At 48.1% G+C, this 18,389-nt stretch overlaps 2 protein-coding genes across 2 annotated transcripts; one reads left to right on the forward strand and one right to left on the reverse strand.

Moving 5' to 3' along the window:
• Nucleotides 1-443: 443 nt before the first annotated feature.
• Nucleotides 444-4,894, reverse strand: rbm34 (RNA binding motif protein 34). The gene is made up of 11 exons (XM_061771058.1): nucleotides 4,686-4,894; nucleotides 4,270-4,414; nucleotides 3,820-3,938; nucleotides 2,514-2,715; nucleotides 2,155-2,214; nucleotides 1,974-2,017; nucleotides 1,740-1,823; nucleotides 1,596-1,665; nucleotides 1,300-1,342; nucleotides 1,102-1,220; nucleotides 444-1,012 (listed from the first exon to the last, which is right to left on the reverse strand). The coding sequence occupies exons 1-11, from the start codon at nucleotides 4,706-4,708 to the stop codon at nucleotides 761-763; spliced, it is 1,161 nt and encodes a 386-aa protein (XP_061627042.1). The 5' UTR covers nucleotides 4,709-4,894; the 3' UTR covers nucleotides 444-760.
• Nucleotides 4,895-5,034: 140 nt separating this feature from the next.
• tbce (tubulin folding cofactor E) lies at nucleotides 5,035-15,549 on the forward strand. The gene is made up of 17 exons (XM_061771044.1): nucleotides 5,035-5,177; nucleotides 5,270-5,399; nucleotides 5,646-5,730; nucleotides 5,800-5,964; nucleotides 6,030-6,115; nucleotides 6,907-7,006; nucleotides 7,081-7,183; nucleotides 7,246-7,322; nucleotides 7,535-7,627; nucleotides 8,583-8,647; nucleotides 8,719-8,783; nucleotides 8,868-9,020; nucleotides 9,084-9,222; nucleotides 11,252-11,320; nucleotides 14,740-14,799; nucleotides 14,886-14,977; nucleotides 15,063-15,549. The coding sequence occupies exons 2-17, from the start codon at nucleotides 5,279-5,281 to the stop codon at nucleotides 15,156-15,158; spliced, it is 1,569 nt and encodes a 522-aa protein (XP_061627028.1). The 5' UTR covers nucleotides 5,035-5,177; nucleotides 5,270-5,278; the 3' UTR covers nucleotides 15,159-15,549.
• The last annotated feature ends 2,840 nt before the right edge of the window (nucleotides 15,550-18,389 follow it).

The following is an 18,389-nucleotide window of genomic DNA, read 5'->3' on the forward strand; positions in this document are numbered from 1 at the left end:
CCTATAGTTTATAGATCTACTGTGCTCCGTAAGTTGCAACTGTAAATGAAAAGAGTGATTAACAACATACAATTGCAAGTAATTTAGGGATTTCTTCATCTACGCTCCATATCATCATCAAAAGGTTCAGAGAATCTGAAGAAATCTCTGCACGTAAGCCGCAAGGCCAAAAAGCAACACGGAATGCTTGTGACCTTCGACCCCTCAGGCGGCACTGCAATAAAATCCAGCATCACGTCAAGGGCTCAGGAACACTTCAGACACTCTACAAATCCAAGTTAAATCTCTACCATGCAAAAACGATGACGCCATATTGCAGCAGCAACGCCGCCGTGTTGCAGGCTTCACATTCAAAGGGAGAGAATATTTGAGATAAACAATCACCTTCATCACTTTGAACATTCAATATAGCTTGGAAAGGATTTGCAAATCATTGTATACAGTTTCTCTTGACGTTTGCTTTATTGGAATTGGGAACACTGAAGCGCACGAGACGTCTTTTGTTAACTCTGTGCGTTGCCATGGTAACGACACACACGAGTGTGTGCGTGTTTGATCAGATTTTATTGGGCAAGTAAAACGTGAAAAGTATTTTGATTTGCAAACTATGTGACGGCAAAATAAAAAATGTCCTTGTCACTAATGGTAACGACAGTAATGGGTGCACCTCAAAAGGATGGCATTGCCTGCAGATGCCACAAGATGGCAGCAAAAGACTTGAAAATCAAAGCTCCTCATTTCACTTCGACACAGTTCCGAGTCATATGTGGACGTTTTTCCTGCTCTTCTTCACCTTCTTCTTGGTAGTTTTCTTTTTGTTTTTTTGATTGGGGCGGGCCATCTCGCCTTTGAAGTTTTTCGAGCGGTGACCTTTGCCCTGGTTCCCCGCGGCTGCCGTTCTCCTCAGGGCGGCGCTCCTCCGCTCCTTCTCGGTGGACCGTTTCACCCTAACGGGCCGACCCTCCAGCTTCGAGCCCTCCAGCTTCAGCGCCAGCTGGACCGAGTCGATACTCTGACGGACGATCGACAACGCGAGGGTTAAAGGTCACGCAGCGAGGTTGGCGTCTATGACAGAATGACAGCTCGTTCGTGCGCGTATACCTCAAAGAGAACGTAACCGAAGCCTTTCCCCAGTCCCGTATTGCGGTCGCGCACCAGTCGGACGGCCTCCACGACGCCACATTCCTCGAAGTGTCGCCGCAACGCCAACTCTTTCAGCTCTGACGTGACGACAGCGACGGCCGTTATCGTCACAACACGACACGACACGCAGGCGGCCGACCCGGCGGGCGGACTCACCGAAGTTGAGGTTCCCCACGAACACAGAGCGCTTGTGGTCGTGCTGCGGACGCAAACGGCAGGACGACATCGGTCACGTGACACGGTGGAACGAGTCCTGCGATCGGCTCGCAGTCGACTGCGAGCCGATCACATGACTGAACGGTGCGACATCATCGCGTAGACCGATGGCTTTGTGTGCTAACACATGCCCACGAGTACACAAACAACTTCACACTAACGGGTATACACGAAGCACAAGACCAATCACTTCTTAACATGCCGTCCAACGAACCAATCACACGAGTCTGACTCACGCTTTCCGCCGTCTCGGCCCTCACTCGGTCCACGCGGATGATGAAATCCTTCTCGATTGCCACGCCGTTCCTGCGGGGAGACAAAATGGCGGAGGAGGAGTAGTCAGGAAGGGCGGTGGCGGCCGGACGGCGGGCGACCGTGACCTCTGCAGTGCTTTGGCGACCCCTTGTGGCTCCTTGAAGACCACGTAGGCGTTGATGCTCTGCTTCAGCGGGTGACCTTGGCGCCTGACACACACAAGATGGCGGCTCACTCCACACGCCAGCGCAATTGTGTGCGTGTTCAACTATGTGGATGAGAAACTGTGTGTGCGTTTACCTACGGGTATTTGTTTGTGTGTGTGTGCATTTCCTGGCGTGCGTGCGTGCGCCACTCACTTGATGGCGGCGACTCTGCGCGACATAGCGGGATCCTCTCGCACCTGCGGCAAATCAAAGCGGACGCGATCATGTGACTTTATGCGAGCTCCTCCCACTTGTGCGCGATGAGGATGATTGTTGTGTGATACACAAAACATTATTTAACAAAAGCGTGAGGCGTCGTGCTTGTTCTTCTTACCATGGAGCGGAACCGGATCGACTCGATGGTGCCGTCGGCCCGGAACATGCCGAGCAGCGTCTGTGGTACACACAAGTACACACATGAACATACATGCAAGTACACACATACAAGCGCGCACACAGGTATACACAGAGACACATGTAGTTTCACACAAACCATGTCAACATACGGACACACACAAACAGGTACATAGAAGTACACGCACACAAACACCTATGTGAAGACATCCACACACAGGCAGGTATACACACACACATATTGTTACACTTCCACACAGACACACATGCGCACAAAGACAGACTTTAGCGCTGAGCTGGCGTGCGCCAAAGGTGAAAGGTCACGTGGCGGCCGTCGACCTTCTTGGTGCAGTTGATGGGCAGATTTCCCACGAAGACCGTCCTCCGGTTCTTGGTTTGTTCTTCCTCCTTTTCCTGCCGCCTCCGCTGCCTCTTGAGAACAAAATGCTCCGCCCCCTTCTCGAGCCCCGCCTGCCACGCGCCGCGCTTCTTATTGGCCGGTGCTCTCTCATCTTCGTCGGCGTTCTGCAGGCTGAGCTCCCTGCAAGTATTTGCCATCCGTTTACACATTCAAACGTATCGTTAGGATTTTCACGACCGGGAAGCGGTTATCGAATCAGTCCTGTGTTCTTCCATCACAGTCTGGTTTGGTGCTGCCACAAAAAAGGACAAAGTCCGACTGCAACGGACAATCAAAACTGCTGAAAGGATTGTCGGGACCCCCTACCCACCCTTGAGGACTTGCACGCTGCCAGAACTAAGACAAGAGCGTGCAAAATCCTCTCGGACCCTGCGCATCCCGGTCACCGGCTCTTCCGGCTCCTTCCCTCAGGTAGGCGCTACCGATCAATGCAAACTAAAACCAGCAGACATTCAACAGCTTCTTCCCTCTTGCGATCAACTTCTTAAACAGCTAACCTACAATTCCATTACAACATCCTGGCAATTTTTTGACTTGAGTTCATTGTCACATTTCTGTTGGGCCAATTATATATTACTCGTGCACTCACTGCAGTCGTCTCGCCACGCTGCACTATTTGCATATCTGTTGTTGACCAATACTGGCCACTCATGCCAGAGTAGCATCTGCCCCACTTGCACACTGACTGAGGAGTATCTGCAACATTTGCACAATCAACATTGTCCCAGATTATCGCACTACTCGCTTGAAGTGTCAGCGCCCTTTGCACAATGGTCATTGCACCGGACTATTGCAATATTAGTCATTCGAACTGCTCTAAGTGCTCGAGGACTCTGCTTCTTTTTGCACAATTGTCAAAAAATAATAATTGTACCGGCATTACCGGCAACCTTTTATTGCTCAGTGACTTTTATTTTTATTTTTTATGTCTCAAAAGTATTCTCTGTTGTCGTACTAGAGCGGCTCCAACTACCAGAGACAAATTCCTTGTGTGTTTTCGACATACTTGGCAAGTAAAGATGATTCTGATTCTGAATTTTGGGGCCGATCGGCGATTTTAAATTAACCGATCACAACACGGCGCAATAAATCAATTTCAATAAGTGGGCGATGTATCTGCTGGAGCCGTCCTCCCCGCTTGCTCACTACAGGGACGACTAACTAACTCGATGTAGTTTGACATCAACTGAAGTGGATGACTTTTTTTGCGTGTGCGTGTTTGACCTGTTCTCCAGCTTCTGCTCAGCTTCCGTTTTCACCTTGGGCTTTTTCTTCCGTTTCTGCTTCTCGCCAGCTTCAACTTTGACCTCAGGACCTTCCGACTGTTCGCTGAGCTGTGGAAGCTGGCGGGACAATCGCGTCAAATTAAAAATCGGACAAAAATATATTTAAAAAAAGGGATTTGGTAAAGAAAAAATAACTGTTTACAATGTCTATACATGATTAAAAGTGAAGACAATCACATATGACAGATGTTTAGACTCAGACCGCTATTGCACGTCGCAATAATTCTGTCCAAATTGCAATCAAACCTTGATTCGCACCAGTATTCCGCCGAAAGATTTTTCTCTCCTTATTTCTGCTCTTGACTTGAAAAGGACCCAAAGCGTGTTAGCCCTCTCTTGTTTTCACTTTCAATCATGTAGAGATGGTTCTGATGCAGTTCTGACTTACCTGCGGGGCGGGTTTAAAGAGGGCGCCGCTTACTGTCGGCGCGGTGGTGCCGAAGAGAGCCGAAAGCGAGCCAGAAGCCGCACAATTGTTCTGGAGCAAACTGCCCGACACCTGACCCACTTGGTAGTCGGAGGACGCCTCCGTGCTGCAGAGGAAGAAGAAGAAGATCACACAGTCCAATTGAAATCAATTGGAAAACAGCTCGCCTTGGCAAAAGACAATTGCCTGACATGAATAAATAAAGCTGAAATGAATAATTATTACACTAGTAATGCAACAAATCGCAATGTCAAGATCATTTGTGGAACTCACTAGCAGACAACATTATGGGTCCAAAATCCTTGTTGTTCGTTTGATTTGTACAACTATGTTGGAACTTAGTGTATTTTCTTTTCTAGCATTGCGTGTAAACAAACCTCTGCGCAACTTTCCTCTTCATGTTAATAAACAACGTTTCAGCTCCGTTCTTCTTTTAAAAAGTGATAAAGTGTTGGAGTCGAAAGTCAGAAGTAAACGGGGACGCTGACGAGCACTCTTTTTGTTCGTTACAATTCCAAAAAAGAAAAACGACTTTTCTTCTTCAGGCACGCTTGCCGTCGGCTAGCCGCGGTCCTTCTGTCAAATGTGTCCGGGAGGAAACTAAGTTCTTGCATTGAAAAGCAACGTAAAATCTTTCGTTGTATGTAAAACTCCAGGGAGAGTTGTATTTACTTAATGCGAAAAAATAACAGGTTAATGAAATAAATGTTATCATTTGTATTTGGAACTAAAACGATAACTGGAATATTAACTGAAATAAACGTGCGTGCGTCATGTACCAGAGTCCCTTCCGGTGTTGCTTGAAGTAAGCGGGATGTCGACATTAGCGAGTTAGCGTCTTTGCAGACCAAAGTGTCCCAACTTCAAAGGTCACAGTCTTGACAGAATTCGGACTTTATTGGTCTTAGTTTTTCACTTGCAGGAGCGATTAAATGGTCGCCTTTGTCTACCATGTGTTTAGGTGCTCTGGATGGCGGCGGAGCGGGCGGAAGCGGAGGCGGAGGTCCCGGAGGACGCCGTGGGAAGGCGGGTGTCGTGCGGCCAGCACCGGGCCACGGTCCGCTTCGTGGGCCCCGTGCCGCCCACTGCAGGTATTGCCGAGCTAGGAGTTTTCAGTGGGGTGGACACGAAATGTCATTTTTCGACTTATTCCCGACACACGTGGGCGGCGGCCACCCTTCAGTCTTGGGGCCACAACCTGACTCCGCCCCCGGTCGGGTCACATATAGACAAACGTGGACTTGTCGCCAGCCAATGCGTGTGTGTGTGTGTGTGTGTGTGTGTGTGTGTGTGTGTGTGTGTGTGGGTGGGCGGGCTTGCGTGCGTGCGGTCGGCAGGTGTGTGGTTGGGCGTGGAGTGGGACGACCCCACGCGAGGGAAACACGACGGGTGCCACGATGGCGCGCGCTACTTCATGTGCAGGTACGGTCGTCACGCACACGTCGCGCATCATCTTCCGTATGTCACTTCCCGTATGTCACTTCCTGTCAGGCACCCGACGGGCGGCTCCTTCGTCCGGCCGTCCAAGGCGAGTTGGGGCGTGGACTTCCTGCGGGCGGCGCGGCGCGTGTACGATGTGGATGCCGAGGCGGTGCTCGGCGAGGAGATCACCGTCTCCAGCAAAACACTTGAGTGGGCCGACGTCAGGGAGCGCAGGTGCGCCCGCCGATACCTCGCCGAGGCTTCGCAACGCTGACTGTTTGTTTGCTTTTGTGTCGCAGTTTGGAAAGTCTTCCGAGCATTCTGCTCAAAAACTGCCTGGTGAACGGAGCGGGAGAAGATGGGCAGATCCTCCAAACCACGCCCAGTATCTTTTCACAGCAATGGAGTTGGGACATCCGTGTTTGTAGTTCTTTAACAAGTGTCCATGTTTGTCGTAGGGCTCGACCAAAATGGATAATTTTTTTGGGGGGCCGATTCCGATATTTGGCAGAGTAGAACTCCAAATCTGCCTCACAGTTGTGAGGTCGCGAGTTCAAATCCGGCCTCTCCTGTTTGGAGTTTCGGACCCTGTTCTCCCCGTGCCTGTGTGGCTTTTCTCTGGGTACTCCCACTGCACTTCCCACATCCCCAAAATGTGGGGACGCGAGGTTAACTGAAAGGTGTGAACGTGAGTGCAAATGGTTGCTTGCTTGTTTGTTGTTTGTTTCCTGCGATTTGCTGGCGACCAGTTCAGGGTGTACCCGCCTCTCGCCCGAAGTCAGCAGCTCGAAGGAGCGTGTTGTCTATGGGTACGTTGGGAAATTCACTCCAAGCGTGCTGTGTACGCTCAGACCATTCGGAAACTCTTAGCGTCGTTGGAGCGTGCCGTTGGGTTATTCCGAGCGTCAGACTGCGGGAGTGCCGAAGCTGACTCGACAGAGCGGGACGAGATGTTTACAGGCAGAAGTGACGCATTCAATATGGCGGCCGCACCGACGTATGCCTGCCGATGGCCGACGCTCGTTCGCAAATTCATAGAAAATGGAGCGCGCTCGGCCTCTCTGAACACCGCACAGTCAGATTGAATTTCCGAACGTACCACTACCTATTACTCATATCTATGCTTGTCGTTCTATGACATGCGTCCATGTTTGTAGTTCTTTAGCGTTTGTCCAGACGTGCGCTGGTTGGACCTGAGCGCCTCCCTGCTGTGCCGCTGGGAGGACGTGGCCGCAATCGCTCGGCAGCTGGAATGTCTGGAGGCGCTTCTGCTCAGGTTCGAGTCCACGCCTGCATGCCGCCGCCCACTTCCTCTCGGTCTTTTGTGCAAACTCTGCCCTCTTCTCGCAGCTCCAACAGACTACGTTTACCCTCCGACCCCGCGGCCCACCGCCAGGCCTTCCGCAACCTCAAAGTTCTGACGCTCATCGGTTGCGAGCTCACGTGGCCGCAGGTACGAGTCACGTGACATGTCGCCGTGGAAACAGTGACGTAGCTAAGTCGACGTGCGTTCAGGTCCTGCGGTGCGCCCCCATGTGGCCGAAGTTGGAGGAGCTCATCGTGGAGGACAACCACATCACACACTTGGACAGGTGGCGCTACGCAAACAAGATGGCCACCACAGGACAGTGGGCATGGCCTAGCTAACTGTGTGTGTGTGTGTGTGTGTGTGTGTGTGTGTGCGTGTGTGCGTGTGCATTAATTTGTTGAGGTATTTTTTGTTTTGTTTTTTATTTTTCAATTTTGCTTTTTGTTCTGGTTTACATTTGGCTTTTGTTTTGTTTTTTTGCTTTTTTGGTTTCAGGCCCGAGGGTGTCCTGCAGGAGCTCAAGTGTCTCAATGTGTCCAAAAACCCTCTAGACCAGGACAGCCTGCTCAACCTGGCCGCTCTGCCGAGGTCATCTCATGCCTCTTTCTTCTAGAACCTTTCTATGTGACTTTTGGAACTTTCTAGTCTCTCCACAACATCTAGAACCTTCTCGTTTTCTAGAACCTTCTACTTGACTCCTAGAATTCTCTGTTCAACATCTAGAGCTTTCTAGTTGGCTTCTAGAACCTTCCAGTCATGAACCTTGGTCATGGTCGCCTAGAACCATGACTATACTTACAGAACCTTCTACTTGACTTCTTGAAGCTTGTGCATCACTTCCACACTTGTCTACTCATCTTCCAGAATCTTGTGGTTAACTTCTTGAGCTTTCTACTTGATTTATAGAACCAGCTATAGATTTTTCCCTTGGCGTCTAGATAGCTTTTAAAATCTTCCACATGACTTCTTGAAATGTATGCTTGGCCTGTAGAACCTTCTAGTTGTCATCTAGAGTGACGTGAAAAAGTATTGATCCCCTTCTCAAATTCTTATATTTTTGCATAGAAATGTAAAAATGTACTTATTGACGGCACTGTAAAACAATGTAAAACGACGACTCGACTTCTTAACCTTCTACTTCAATTCTGCTCGCGTTTAGATGCTTTATTAAACTTCTAGAACATTTTCATGTCTGTATGACTCCTAGACCCTTCCAGTCGAGTTCTAGAACCTTTTACTTGGCCTCTACAACATTCTGGTTGTGTTTCGGAGCCATACACGACTTGTCGAGCTTTCTATTTGATGTCGAGAACCTTGTGGTTGTCTTGTCTACGCTTCCCTTGACATCAAGAACCTTCTCCATGACTTCTGAGACCTGTGATTAATTTTTTCAAACCTCAGTTTGACGTAAAAATCATTTTGTTTGACTTGACTTGTAGAACTTTCTCTTTGACTGTTAAAACCTTGTGCTCAACTTCTAGAAACTTCTGCTTGACTTTTGGAACCTTTAAGTGTGCTGCGCAGTAAGTTGTTGTTGTTGCAGACTGGAGCAGTTAATCATGACTGACACGGGGTTCTCCAGCATTCACTTCCCCGATGCCGCGCCAGGTAACCTCACCCGTCGATTGCGTCGTCCATCACGGTTCGCTGACGTGTTTTGCGGCGCGCGTTTCCATCAGGACTGGAGACGTCCACGTTCGCGTCACTGGAGAAGCTCAACTTGAACTGCAACAACATCTCTGAGGTGAGAACCCGACGTCGAGTCTCCTCCGTTCACCTTCCGACGTGGCTTGACCGCTGGCCCCGCCCCCTTTTGTGACACGCGCAGTGGGTCGTGATCGACGAGCTGTCCAAGTTGGCGTCGTTGCGACATCTTTGGTGTCGAGGAAACCCGTTGGCCAGCGCCGACCGCAACCCTAGGACGGCCAATCAGATGCTCGTCGCAAAGCTGCCGCACCTACGGGTCCTCGACGGATGCGAGGTGCGCGCCTTGTGTTGTGTACCTCTGTGTGCATGCGATGCTGAGCGGTTGCCATGGTTACAGGTGACCCCCGAGGAGAGGAGGGGTGCGGAGTTTGACTACCTGAAGATGTTCGGCGAGGAATGGCTGCAGGCCAGGGGGCAGAGTCAGCTGAGCCAGCAGTTCGCCAGTCGGCATCCGCGTTACAGCAGCCTCGTTGACAGTAAGCCTGCTGAGTGCTGTCGAGCTTTCCGGTGAATCAAACCCTAAGTCTTCTAGAACACTCGGCTTGTCTTCTGAAACCTTGTAGTGAACTCGGTAATGGTCTTTGAGAACCATTACTACACTTCTAGAACCTTCGACTTCTTGAATCTGCTTTACTTCTCAAATTCTAGAACCTTCTACATGACCGCTTGAAACTTATGTTCAGCTTCTGGAATCTTTTAGTTGTCTTCTCGAACCATTACGCGACTTATTGAACCTTTAGTCGGCTCGTAGACCCTTTTCATCGACATCTAGAGCCTTCTGCTCGCGTTTACAACCTTTGCCTAACGTGTAGAACCTTGTAGTGTCTGCATGACCCCTAAAACGTTTCACCCAACTTCTAGAACCTTTTGATTAGCTTCTAGAACAATCTAGCTGTCTTTTAGAATCATTACTCGACTGAACCTTCTACTTGACGTCTAGGACCCTCTTCTCCATCTTTCTAAATTTGACTTGACATCTAGAAACATACTGATCAGTTTTTCAAACATTCCCAAGGCTCGAATTAAGCGGTGTCGCTATTAGCGAATAAAAATTTGGCATTTTGGGTCTCATAAAACACTGAAAAGCTAAACTGCTAAATCACAGATTGCTGTATCCCAAAAAGCTTCGGCGTGCTTGACGGACGTGACAACGTGATGACATCACCGCCGAAAAGGTGGAAGTGAAGCGAAGCTGAAATGATAAGAAAAATGTGAGAACAAAAAGAGAGAAATGGCGAAAGTGTGGGAGCATTTTAGAGTGAAATGCAAGGCCCCTGTGACGTGTAACCGGTGACAAGGTAAACTTAAATCAGCGAGATTAACGTTAGCCTACCTTACTAACATAAGGTTAGCCCTCGGGATGGTCTCCGTTAATTACGAATACCGTCAAATTTGTAGCCAAGTTGTTTGTTACAAAGGTGACAAGTACAGTATAGCGCAAGCAGAAGGTTACTTCTACAGGCTGCTTAAAGTTTCGCTCAGTTTAGGCATTGATTGACATACGGCCAGCGCACTACTATCTTATCTGTAAGCGGCAAAACTTTACGTCAACGAGGTGGAAAACGGAGGGAAGTCAATCATGTACCCAAACAGAGGAGCGTTTTGGTGAAGTCAGATGAAGGAAATATGCATTTCCTCTCGAGGTATTGTTTTTTTTTTTACTTTGTAAATAAAAAAAAATTTTTTAAAAAAGGGAAAACTTCCAAAACTCGAATACTTGTCCTATTCCTCGTCAACCGGTCTAAGCTCAGAAATGCACAGCCATGAACCTAACGTATTAAAGTGGCACGAAGCAAAAATCCATGTTTTGTTTCTAAATGCATTAAATATGTTTGAAGTTTTGAAAACATATGCAAAGACTTATAACAATACAGTGCTGAATTGTTGAGCTATAGCTTAAACATCTTTTTCACCATTTGAATTTTAAGTAGGATACTCGAGTACTAAAATCTTGGTTAGCTGCAGCCCTACATTCAGCTCCCCGTTATATTGTCGTAGTTTTTCTTCGGGTCCCTGTGCGAACTATCGGCTCCTGAAAGAAAACAAGTTATTTGGAGCTTTGCGTTCCACGTGACTCCTGGAATCATACGCTCAGCCTCCAGAGCCTCCTAGTCGTTTTCTCGAACCCGCCCGCGACTCCGACCTTTACTCGACTTCTAGAACCGTCCACTGGCAATTTGTTATGCTTCTAATACACTCTGGTTGTCTTTCAGAATCATCGTTCGACTTCTTAAACATTTAGACATTTAGAACCTGCTTCCACCTTTTGAACCTTGAGTTGACTTCTAGAACCTTCTGGTCGACCTATAGACTTTCATCGGCATATAGTGCCTTCTACTGGGCTTGTTTCTTCATCAACTAACTTTTCTCACTGGCTTTTATAACCTCGTGCTCTAATTCCAGAACCTTGTACTCGATCGATTTTTAGAGCATTAGATCTTTTTTCTTGTTTCTTTTTTTTAAATCACCTTTTGCTCATATAGTTTTTTGTTTTCTCTGTTCCAGAGTACGGCGCTCCAGACGAAGGCGAGCTAACGAAGCGTCAACCATTTGCGCTTAAGAATCAGCTGTTAAGTAAGCCCCGCCTCTTCCTGGGGTTCTGATTGGCTGGTGGGCTCACAGCTACGATAACTGCATAAATCCATCCATCCATCCATTTTCTTTGGCTTACCCGAGGTCAGGTCGCGGTCCCTCTCCCCAGCCACTTCATCCAGCTCTCCCGGAGGGATCCCGCGGCGTTCCCAGGCCAGCAGAGAGACGTAGTCTCTCCAGCGTGTCCTGGGTCGTCCCCGGGGTCTCCTCCCAGTGGGACGCGCCCCGAACACCTCACCGGGGAGGCGTCTGGGGGGAGGGCATCCTAATCGGATGCCCCAGCCACCTCATCTGGCTGCTCTCGATGCGGAGCAGCAGCGGCTTGACTCTGAGATCCTCAAGGATGACCGAGTTTCTCACCCTATCTCTAAGGGAGAGCCTGGACACCCTGCGGAGGAAACTCATTTCGGCCGCTTGTAACCGGGATCTCGTTTTTGGGTCACAGCTCGTGACCATAGGTGAGGGTAGGAACGTAGATCGACCGGTAAATTGAGAGCTTTGCCTTTCGGCTTAGCTCCTCCTTCACCACAACGGACCGATACAAAGTCTGCATCACTGCAGACGCCGCACCGATCCGCCTGTCGATCTCCCGTTCCATTCTTCCCTCACTCGTGAACAAGACCCCAAGATACTTGAACTCCTCCACTTGGGGCAGGAGCTCATCCCCGACCTGGACAGGGAACGCCACCCTTTTCCGACTGAGGACCACGGTCTCAGATTTGTAGGTGCTGATTTTCATCCCAGCCACTTCACATTCGGCTGCGAACCGCTCCAGTGAGAGTTGGAGGTCACGGCTTGATGAAGCCAAAACAACCACATCATCTGCAAAAAGCAGAGATGCAGTACTGAGGCCACCAAACCGGACCCCCTCTACGCCTCGGCTGCGCCTAGAAATTCTGTCAATAAAAGTTATGAACAGAATCGGTGACAAAGGGCAGCCTTGGCGGAGTCCAACCCTCACTGGGAACGAGTCAGAGTTACTGCCGGATATGCGGACCAAACTCTGTCCCCAGTCGTACAGGAACCGAACAGCCCGTACAGGACTCCACGAGGGACACAGTCGAACGCCTTCTCCAAGTCCACAAAACACATGTAGACTGGTTGGGCGAACTCCCATGCACCCTCGAGGACCCTGCCAAGGGTGTAAAGCTGGTCCGCTGTTCCAAGGCCAGGACAAAAACCATACTGCTCCTCCTGAATCTGAGATTTGACTTCCCGACGGACCCTCTCCAGCACCCCTGAATAGACCTTACCAGGGAGGCTGAGGAGTGTGATCCCCCTGTAGTTGGAACACACCCTCACCACCCCAGGACAGCCCCACAACATCCAGAGCCTTGAGGAACTCCGGGCGAATCTCATCCACCCCAGGGGCCTTGCCACCGAGGAGCTTTTTAACCACCTCGGTGACCTCAACCCCAGAGATAGGAGAGCCCGCCCCAGAGAACCCACACTCTGCTTCCTCATGGGGAAGGCGTGTCGGTGGAATTGAGGAGATCTTCGAAGTATTCTCCCCACCGACTCGCAACGTCCCGAGTCGAGGTCAGCAGTGCCCCATCCCCACTATACACAGTGTTGATGGTGCACTGCTTTCCTCTCCTGAGACGCCGGATGGTGGACCAGAATTTCCTCGAAGCCGTCCGGAATTCGTTCTCCATGGCCTCATCGAACTCCTCCCATACCCGAGTTTTTGCTTCAGCGACCACCAAAGCTGCATTCCGCTTGGGCAGCCGGTACCCATCAGATGCCTCAGAAGTCCCACAGGCCAAAAAGACCAGATTGGACTCCTTCTTCAGTTTGACGGCATCCCTCATGCCAACGGGTTCGGGGATTGCCGCCATGACACGCACCGACCACCTTACGGCCACAGCTCCGGTCGGCCGCCTCAGCAATGGAGGCGCGGAACATGGTCCACTCGGACTCAATGTCCCCCGCCTCCCCCGGAACATGAACTAATTTCTGTCGGTGGTGGGAGTTGAAACTCCTTCTGACAGGGGATTCTGCAAGACGTTCCCAGCAGACCCTCACAATACGCTTGGGCCTGCCACGTCGGACCGGCATCTTCCCCCACCATCGGAGCCAACTCACCACCAGGTGGTGATCAGGTGACAGCTCCGCCCCTCTCTTCACCCGAGTTTCCAAGACATGCGGCCGCAAGTCCGATGGCACGACCACAAAGTCGATCACCGAACAGCGACCTAGGGTGTCCTGGTGCCGAGTGCACGTATGGACACCCTTATGCTTGAACATGGTGTTCATTTTGGACAATCCATGGTGAGCAGAGAAGTCCAATAACATAATTTTGCTCTGGTTCTGATCGGGGTGGGGGGGGGCGGCGTTCCTCCCAATCACGCCTTCCAAGTCTCACTGTCATTGCCCACGTGAGTATTGAAGCCCCAAAGGCAGAACGATGGAGTCCCCAACTGGAGCGCTCTCCAGCACCCCCTCCAACGACTCCAAAAAGGGTGGGTACTCTGAACTGCTGTTTGGTGCATAGGCACAAATAACAGTCAGGACCCGTCCCGCCACCCGAAGGGGGAGGGAGGCTACCCTCTCGTCCAATAAGGGGGCAATAAGTATACCCACGCCTGCTCGGTGCCTCTCACCGTGGGCAACTCCAGAGTGGAAGAGAGTCCAACCCTTCTCAAAAGGACTGGTACCAGAGCCCAAGCCATGTGTGGAGGCGAGCCCAACTATATCCAGTCGGAACTTCTCGACCTCACACACGGGCTCGGGCTCCTTCCCTGCCAGAAAGGTGACATTCCACGTCCCCGAGCCAGCTTCTGTAGCCGGGGATTGGATCGTCAAGGTCCCTTGCTTCAGCCACCGCCGGGCTCACACTACACCTGACCCCTATGGCCCCTCCCACAGGTGGTGAGCCCTTGGGAAGGGGGACCCACGTTACCCTGTCGGGCTGTGCCCAGCCGGGCCCCATGGGTGCAGGCCCGTCCACCAGGCCCCACCTCCAGGCCTGACTCCAGAGGGCAGCCCCGGCGTCCGGGCAAAAGGAAACCTACATCCATTTGTTTTGTTCATCATAGAGTTTTTGGAGACGTGCTTTGTCTGGTCTCTCACCTAGGACCTGTTTGCCATGTGTGACCCTGCCAGTGGCATAAAGCCCCAGACAGCTTAGCTCCTAGGATTTATGCCCTGTCACAATAAGGTGACACGGCATAAATCATAGAAGCATATTAAATCATCATATGGTTATTAGTGCATCAGATAGATTAGACCGCAGAATGTTGAACACGAGTCAAGTTTGAGGTCTTTGGAGTGCATCCGAGCGCCACCGGAGGGAGACAAAAGCTTGACTGCACCGTCGCATGAAATGTCAATATATACTCAATATGAAAGATTTCATATCAACTCTGAAAAATGAAAGTTTGTCTTTTGTTGGACTGCAGAAATCACCTTTGTGTTTGTGGACGATGCGGCGAGGACGCCAGTGGAGAAGAAACTTCCAGGTCGGCACTGATGTTGACCGGCTGACACATTCTAAAATTCAATAATTAGAATAATTCATAAGCGAGTTAAACATTTTTGTGGGCAGCTTCCATGGAAGTCCAGAAGGTCAAAGGTCTTCTGTCCAGAATCATGAAGGTCCCCGCGAGCGACCTGAAGCTGAGCTACACCAGCGCCAAGGTGCTGTGCTAACATGCTAATGTGACTGTGTGTGTGTGGGGGTGGGGGGTTCATATGTCCCTCACATGTTCTATGTGTGTTGCAGGTTGTGGGTCCAGAGTACCACATGGACAGTGACCTCAAGACTTTGTTCTTCTACGCCGTGGAGGACGGCGACACGGTCCTAGTACGACGCTCGTAAACACACACAAACACAGGAACGCTACGTCAACACACATGCCACCAACATATACGCAACAAACACACATAACAAACGCACAGGAATGCATGCTTACACAACAAACAAAGAAATGTGCACACACATACAACATACACACACAACCAACACAGAACCAACAAACACACACACACACACCACACATGACTAAAGTCGGCCATCGTTTTCGACTTTGGTCTTCCCGACGATGACATTGCTGGCATCTCTCGTTTCCATGGCAACCACCGCATCGTGACTACGGCCGGGACGCCTTGTCTGTTAGCAATAGCAACATGCTAACAGTACGCATCATGTTACTCTAGTTTACTAATACAATAAACTCCAAATGTGATCAACATAAAATGGTTTATTTTATTTGACTACAAAAATAATTTTGGGAAGAAAAATAACATTTGAATCTAAAATGTTTTCATGGCAAGAGGTAAATCTTCGTGATCATTAGCAGAACCATTATGATATTATTAATAATAAATACCGTAATTTCTCGTGTATGATGCGCATTTTTTTTACCCAAAAATAGTCAAAAGTCAATGGTGGGCATTATACATGGTAATAAGGGAAAATGGAAAAAAACTTTCACATTTTATGAATGTATGCCTCCATGTAGTAGTTATGAAAAAGCTGTATACTTTCATTCCAAAATGCCACCGCCACCTTGTGGTTATATAAAAAAAGTGTAGCCTACACTTTCATTCCAATATGACAGGGGGTACGTATGACTGCATATATGTATAGTTGTGCTCATAAGTTTACATACCCTGGCAGAATTTGTGAAATATTGTTTTTTTTGGTTTTAAATATGACTGATGACTGAACAACAACCATCATAATTTTTTGGGGGTTATGTTTTGTTTAATGATAACGCTTTTCTAAAATGCTTGAGCGTTTAATTTGAATCCCATTAAAATAAAATTCAATGTGTTTCGCCTGGTCCTTCGTGTTTTCTTTAAAGAATTGTACCCATCTTACAAATTCTGCCTGGGTAATTAAACATATGAGCACAACTGTGTTTTCTTATTTAAATAAAAGTAGGGCTGTGAATTTCAAAATAAGAGCAAGTAAATTAAAAAAAGGATTAGGTGTTCAAACCAAGTGCTTAACTTCAGAATAATTTTTTGAAAAAAAACTAACAAAATACAGATAATACTTTGTTTTGATCATATGGGTAGAAGCAAAATCATGCATTGTAAAAATGCATTATACATAGGTAGAAGGGTTTTCCAGAATTCTGAGGTCAACTTTAGGGGTGCGTGTTATACATGGCTGCGCATTATACACGAGACATTACGGTATATACATGTTGATCATAGAAAAATATAGTAAAAAAGGTTTTTTAAACAATAGAACAAACAAAAAACTGACATTTGCAAGAGAAATGAAACCTTTCAATTCAATTTCAGTTAGTATCACAACAGTATAAAAACGTTTTCATTCAAGTGATTTTGAGTTTTAAAACATTTAAATGCTAAATAGTGATTGTTAAAAAAAATTACTTTTCATGTTATGAAATAGCGACATGGTGGACGACTGGTTAGAGCGTCAGCCTCACAGTTCTGAGGTGCGGGGTTCAATCCCCGTTCCCGCCTGTGTGGAGTTAGAATGTTCTCCCCGTGCCTGCGTGGGCTTTCTCCGGGCACACCCGTTTCCTCCCACATCCCAAAAACATGCATTAATTGGAAACTCTAAATTCCCCCTTAGGCATGACTGTGAGTGCGAATGGTTGTTTGTTTCTATGTGCCCTGCGATTGGCTGGCAACCAGTTCAGGGTGTACCCCGCCTCCTGCCCGATGACAGCTGGGATAGGCTCCAGCACGCCCGCGACCCTAGTGAGGAGAAGCGGCTCAGAAAATGGATGGATGGATGGATGTTATGAAATAATAAGAGCAAGTTAGCAGTACTTTTACTCCCTGGTTGTAAGATACTTTGAAAGTACCTTTGCATCCATCCATCCTTCCATTCTCTTAAGCGGAACGCGGAAAACATGCGAACTCTACACAGGCCAGGCCAGATTTGAACCCGCGACTTTACAAGTGTCTCCACCGTGCCGTCTGCTTTTATATCATGACCTACTTTTAATGTAGTAAAATTCTTAAGAGTATTGATGTACTTTTAACATATTCGAACATACTTTTTCTAGCTTTGATGTACTCAACTTTATTTTAACATACTGCACTTTTAATTTACTTTGAATGTAGTTTGAACGTAAATCCGATGTAGTTTTGATGTACCTTTAACATACTTTAGTTTTGTACTTTTAACCCTATGATGCATGAATTATAAAAGCCTTAAACGCGCTTTTTTTTTTCTCAGGACGTGAAAAACAATGTTCAACTTTTTTTCCCCAAAAATATGATTTTTTTTTTTTTCATGTTACAGACATGTCCAATCCAGTGGACTACATGCACTTAAGCACTCAACATAAAACATTGTGAATTTACTGTAAAAATGAATTAACTGGTGTTCTATTGCAAATATACTAACCCTTGTTTCTTTTTATGCTTTGAAAAACATTGAAACAATTTTTGGGAAATTTCAACTCTGTATAGGCGCAATGTTTAGGCCTGAATAAGAAAACCAATGACACTCATAGCTGTGAATCTTACACCTAAATGTGTCAAACCATCTCCCAACAGGAGAAACATGATTGTGAGTCTCGACAGTTCTCTAGGGATGCAGGACAGTATACCAAGCCCTTCTATTAGCATGTTGACAAAAAACAATCCCACTGATGCGAGCGACCACTACTCGCAGAGCCTTGGGGTACACTTCCAATTGAGGTTCCTGCCCTCACCCACACTTTCACTCTCCAGGGTTTGGGCTTTTGTGGTATGTATTGTTTGATGGACAGTGGGCCAAGAAACAGTGAAGCAATGATATGAAATATACTGGGCGATGCATGATGTCCACTTCATTGGACACATGGTTAATCATAATTTTCTACATCAAAAAAGTCTGAGTCCAAACAGATAATATCATTCCGTAGATGTTGTGATAATGAAAACAGTCCTTTGTGAAGATCTGTTCCCGGTTGTAAATACCAGACAGGTTTCTGTCAAGGACGAGCAGGAAACCCCAATATCCATATAACTGGTTAAAGGATGTCCTTTGATGTAGAAGTATAAAGAAAAGATAGTTGGAGTGAATACAGGTCTCCCACCATTTGTCCTGTGCAAAGGAACTCTGATTGTGTTACTA

The sequence above is a fragment of the Phyllopteryx taeniolatus genome, chromosome 4 (genome assembly GCF_024500385.1).
Source record: "Phyllopteryx taeniolatus isolate TA_2022b chromosome 4, UOR_Ptae_1.2, whole genome shotgun sequence".
Lineage (NCBI taxonomy): Eukaryota > Metazoa > Chordata > Actinopteri > Syngnathiformes > Syngnathidae > Phyllopteryx > Phyllopteryx taeniolatus.

Excerpts from the sequence above, each read along its gene's own strand:
- rbm34 (XM_061771058.1), bottom strand. The coding sequence starts at position 4,708 with ATGAAGAGGAAAGTTGCGCAGAG. Across the intron at positions 2,716-3,819 it reads GAGCAGAAGCTGGAGAACAG|GGAGCTCAGCCTGCAGAACG; the intron begins GTCAAACACGCA and ends AAATACTTGCAG. Across the intron at positions 2,215-2,513 it reads CCATCAACTGCACCAAGAAG|ACGCTGCTCGGCATGTTCCG; the intron begins GTCGACGGCCGC and ends TGTGTACCACAG.
- tbce (XM_061771044.1), top strand. The coding sequence starts at position 5,279 with ATGGCGGCGGAGCGGGCGGAAGCGGAGGCGGAGGTCCCGGAGGACGCC. Across the intron at positions 14,800-14,885 it reads AGTGGAGAAGAAACTTCCAG|CTTCCATGGAAGTCCAGAAG; the intron begins GTCGGCACTGAT and ends TTTTGTGGGCAG. Across the intron at positions 14,978-15,062 it reads TGAGCTACACCAGCGCCAAG|GTTGTGGGTCCAGAGTACCA; the intron begins GTGCTGTGCTAA and ends TGTGTGTTGCAG.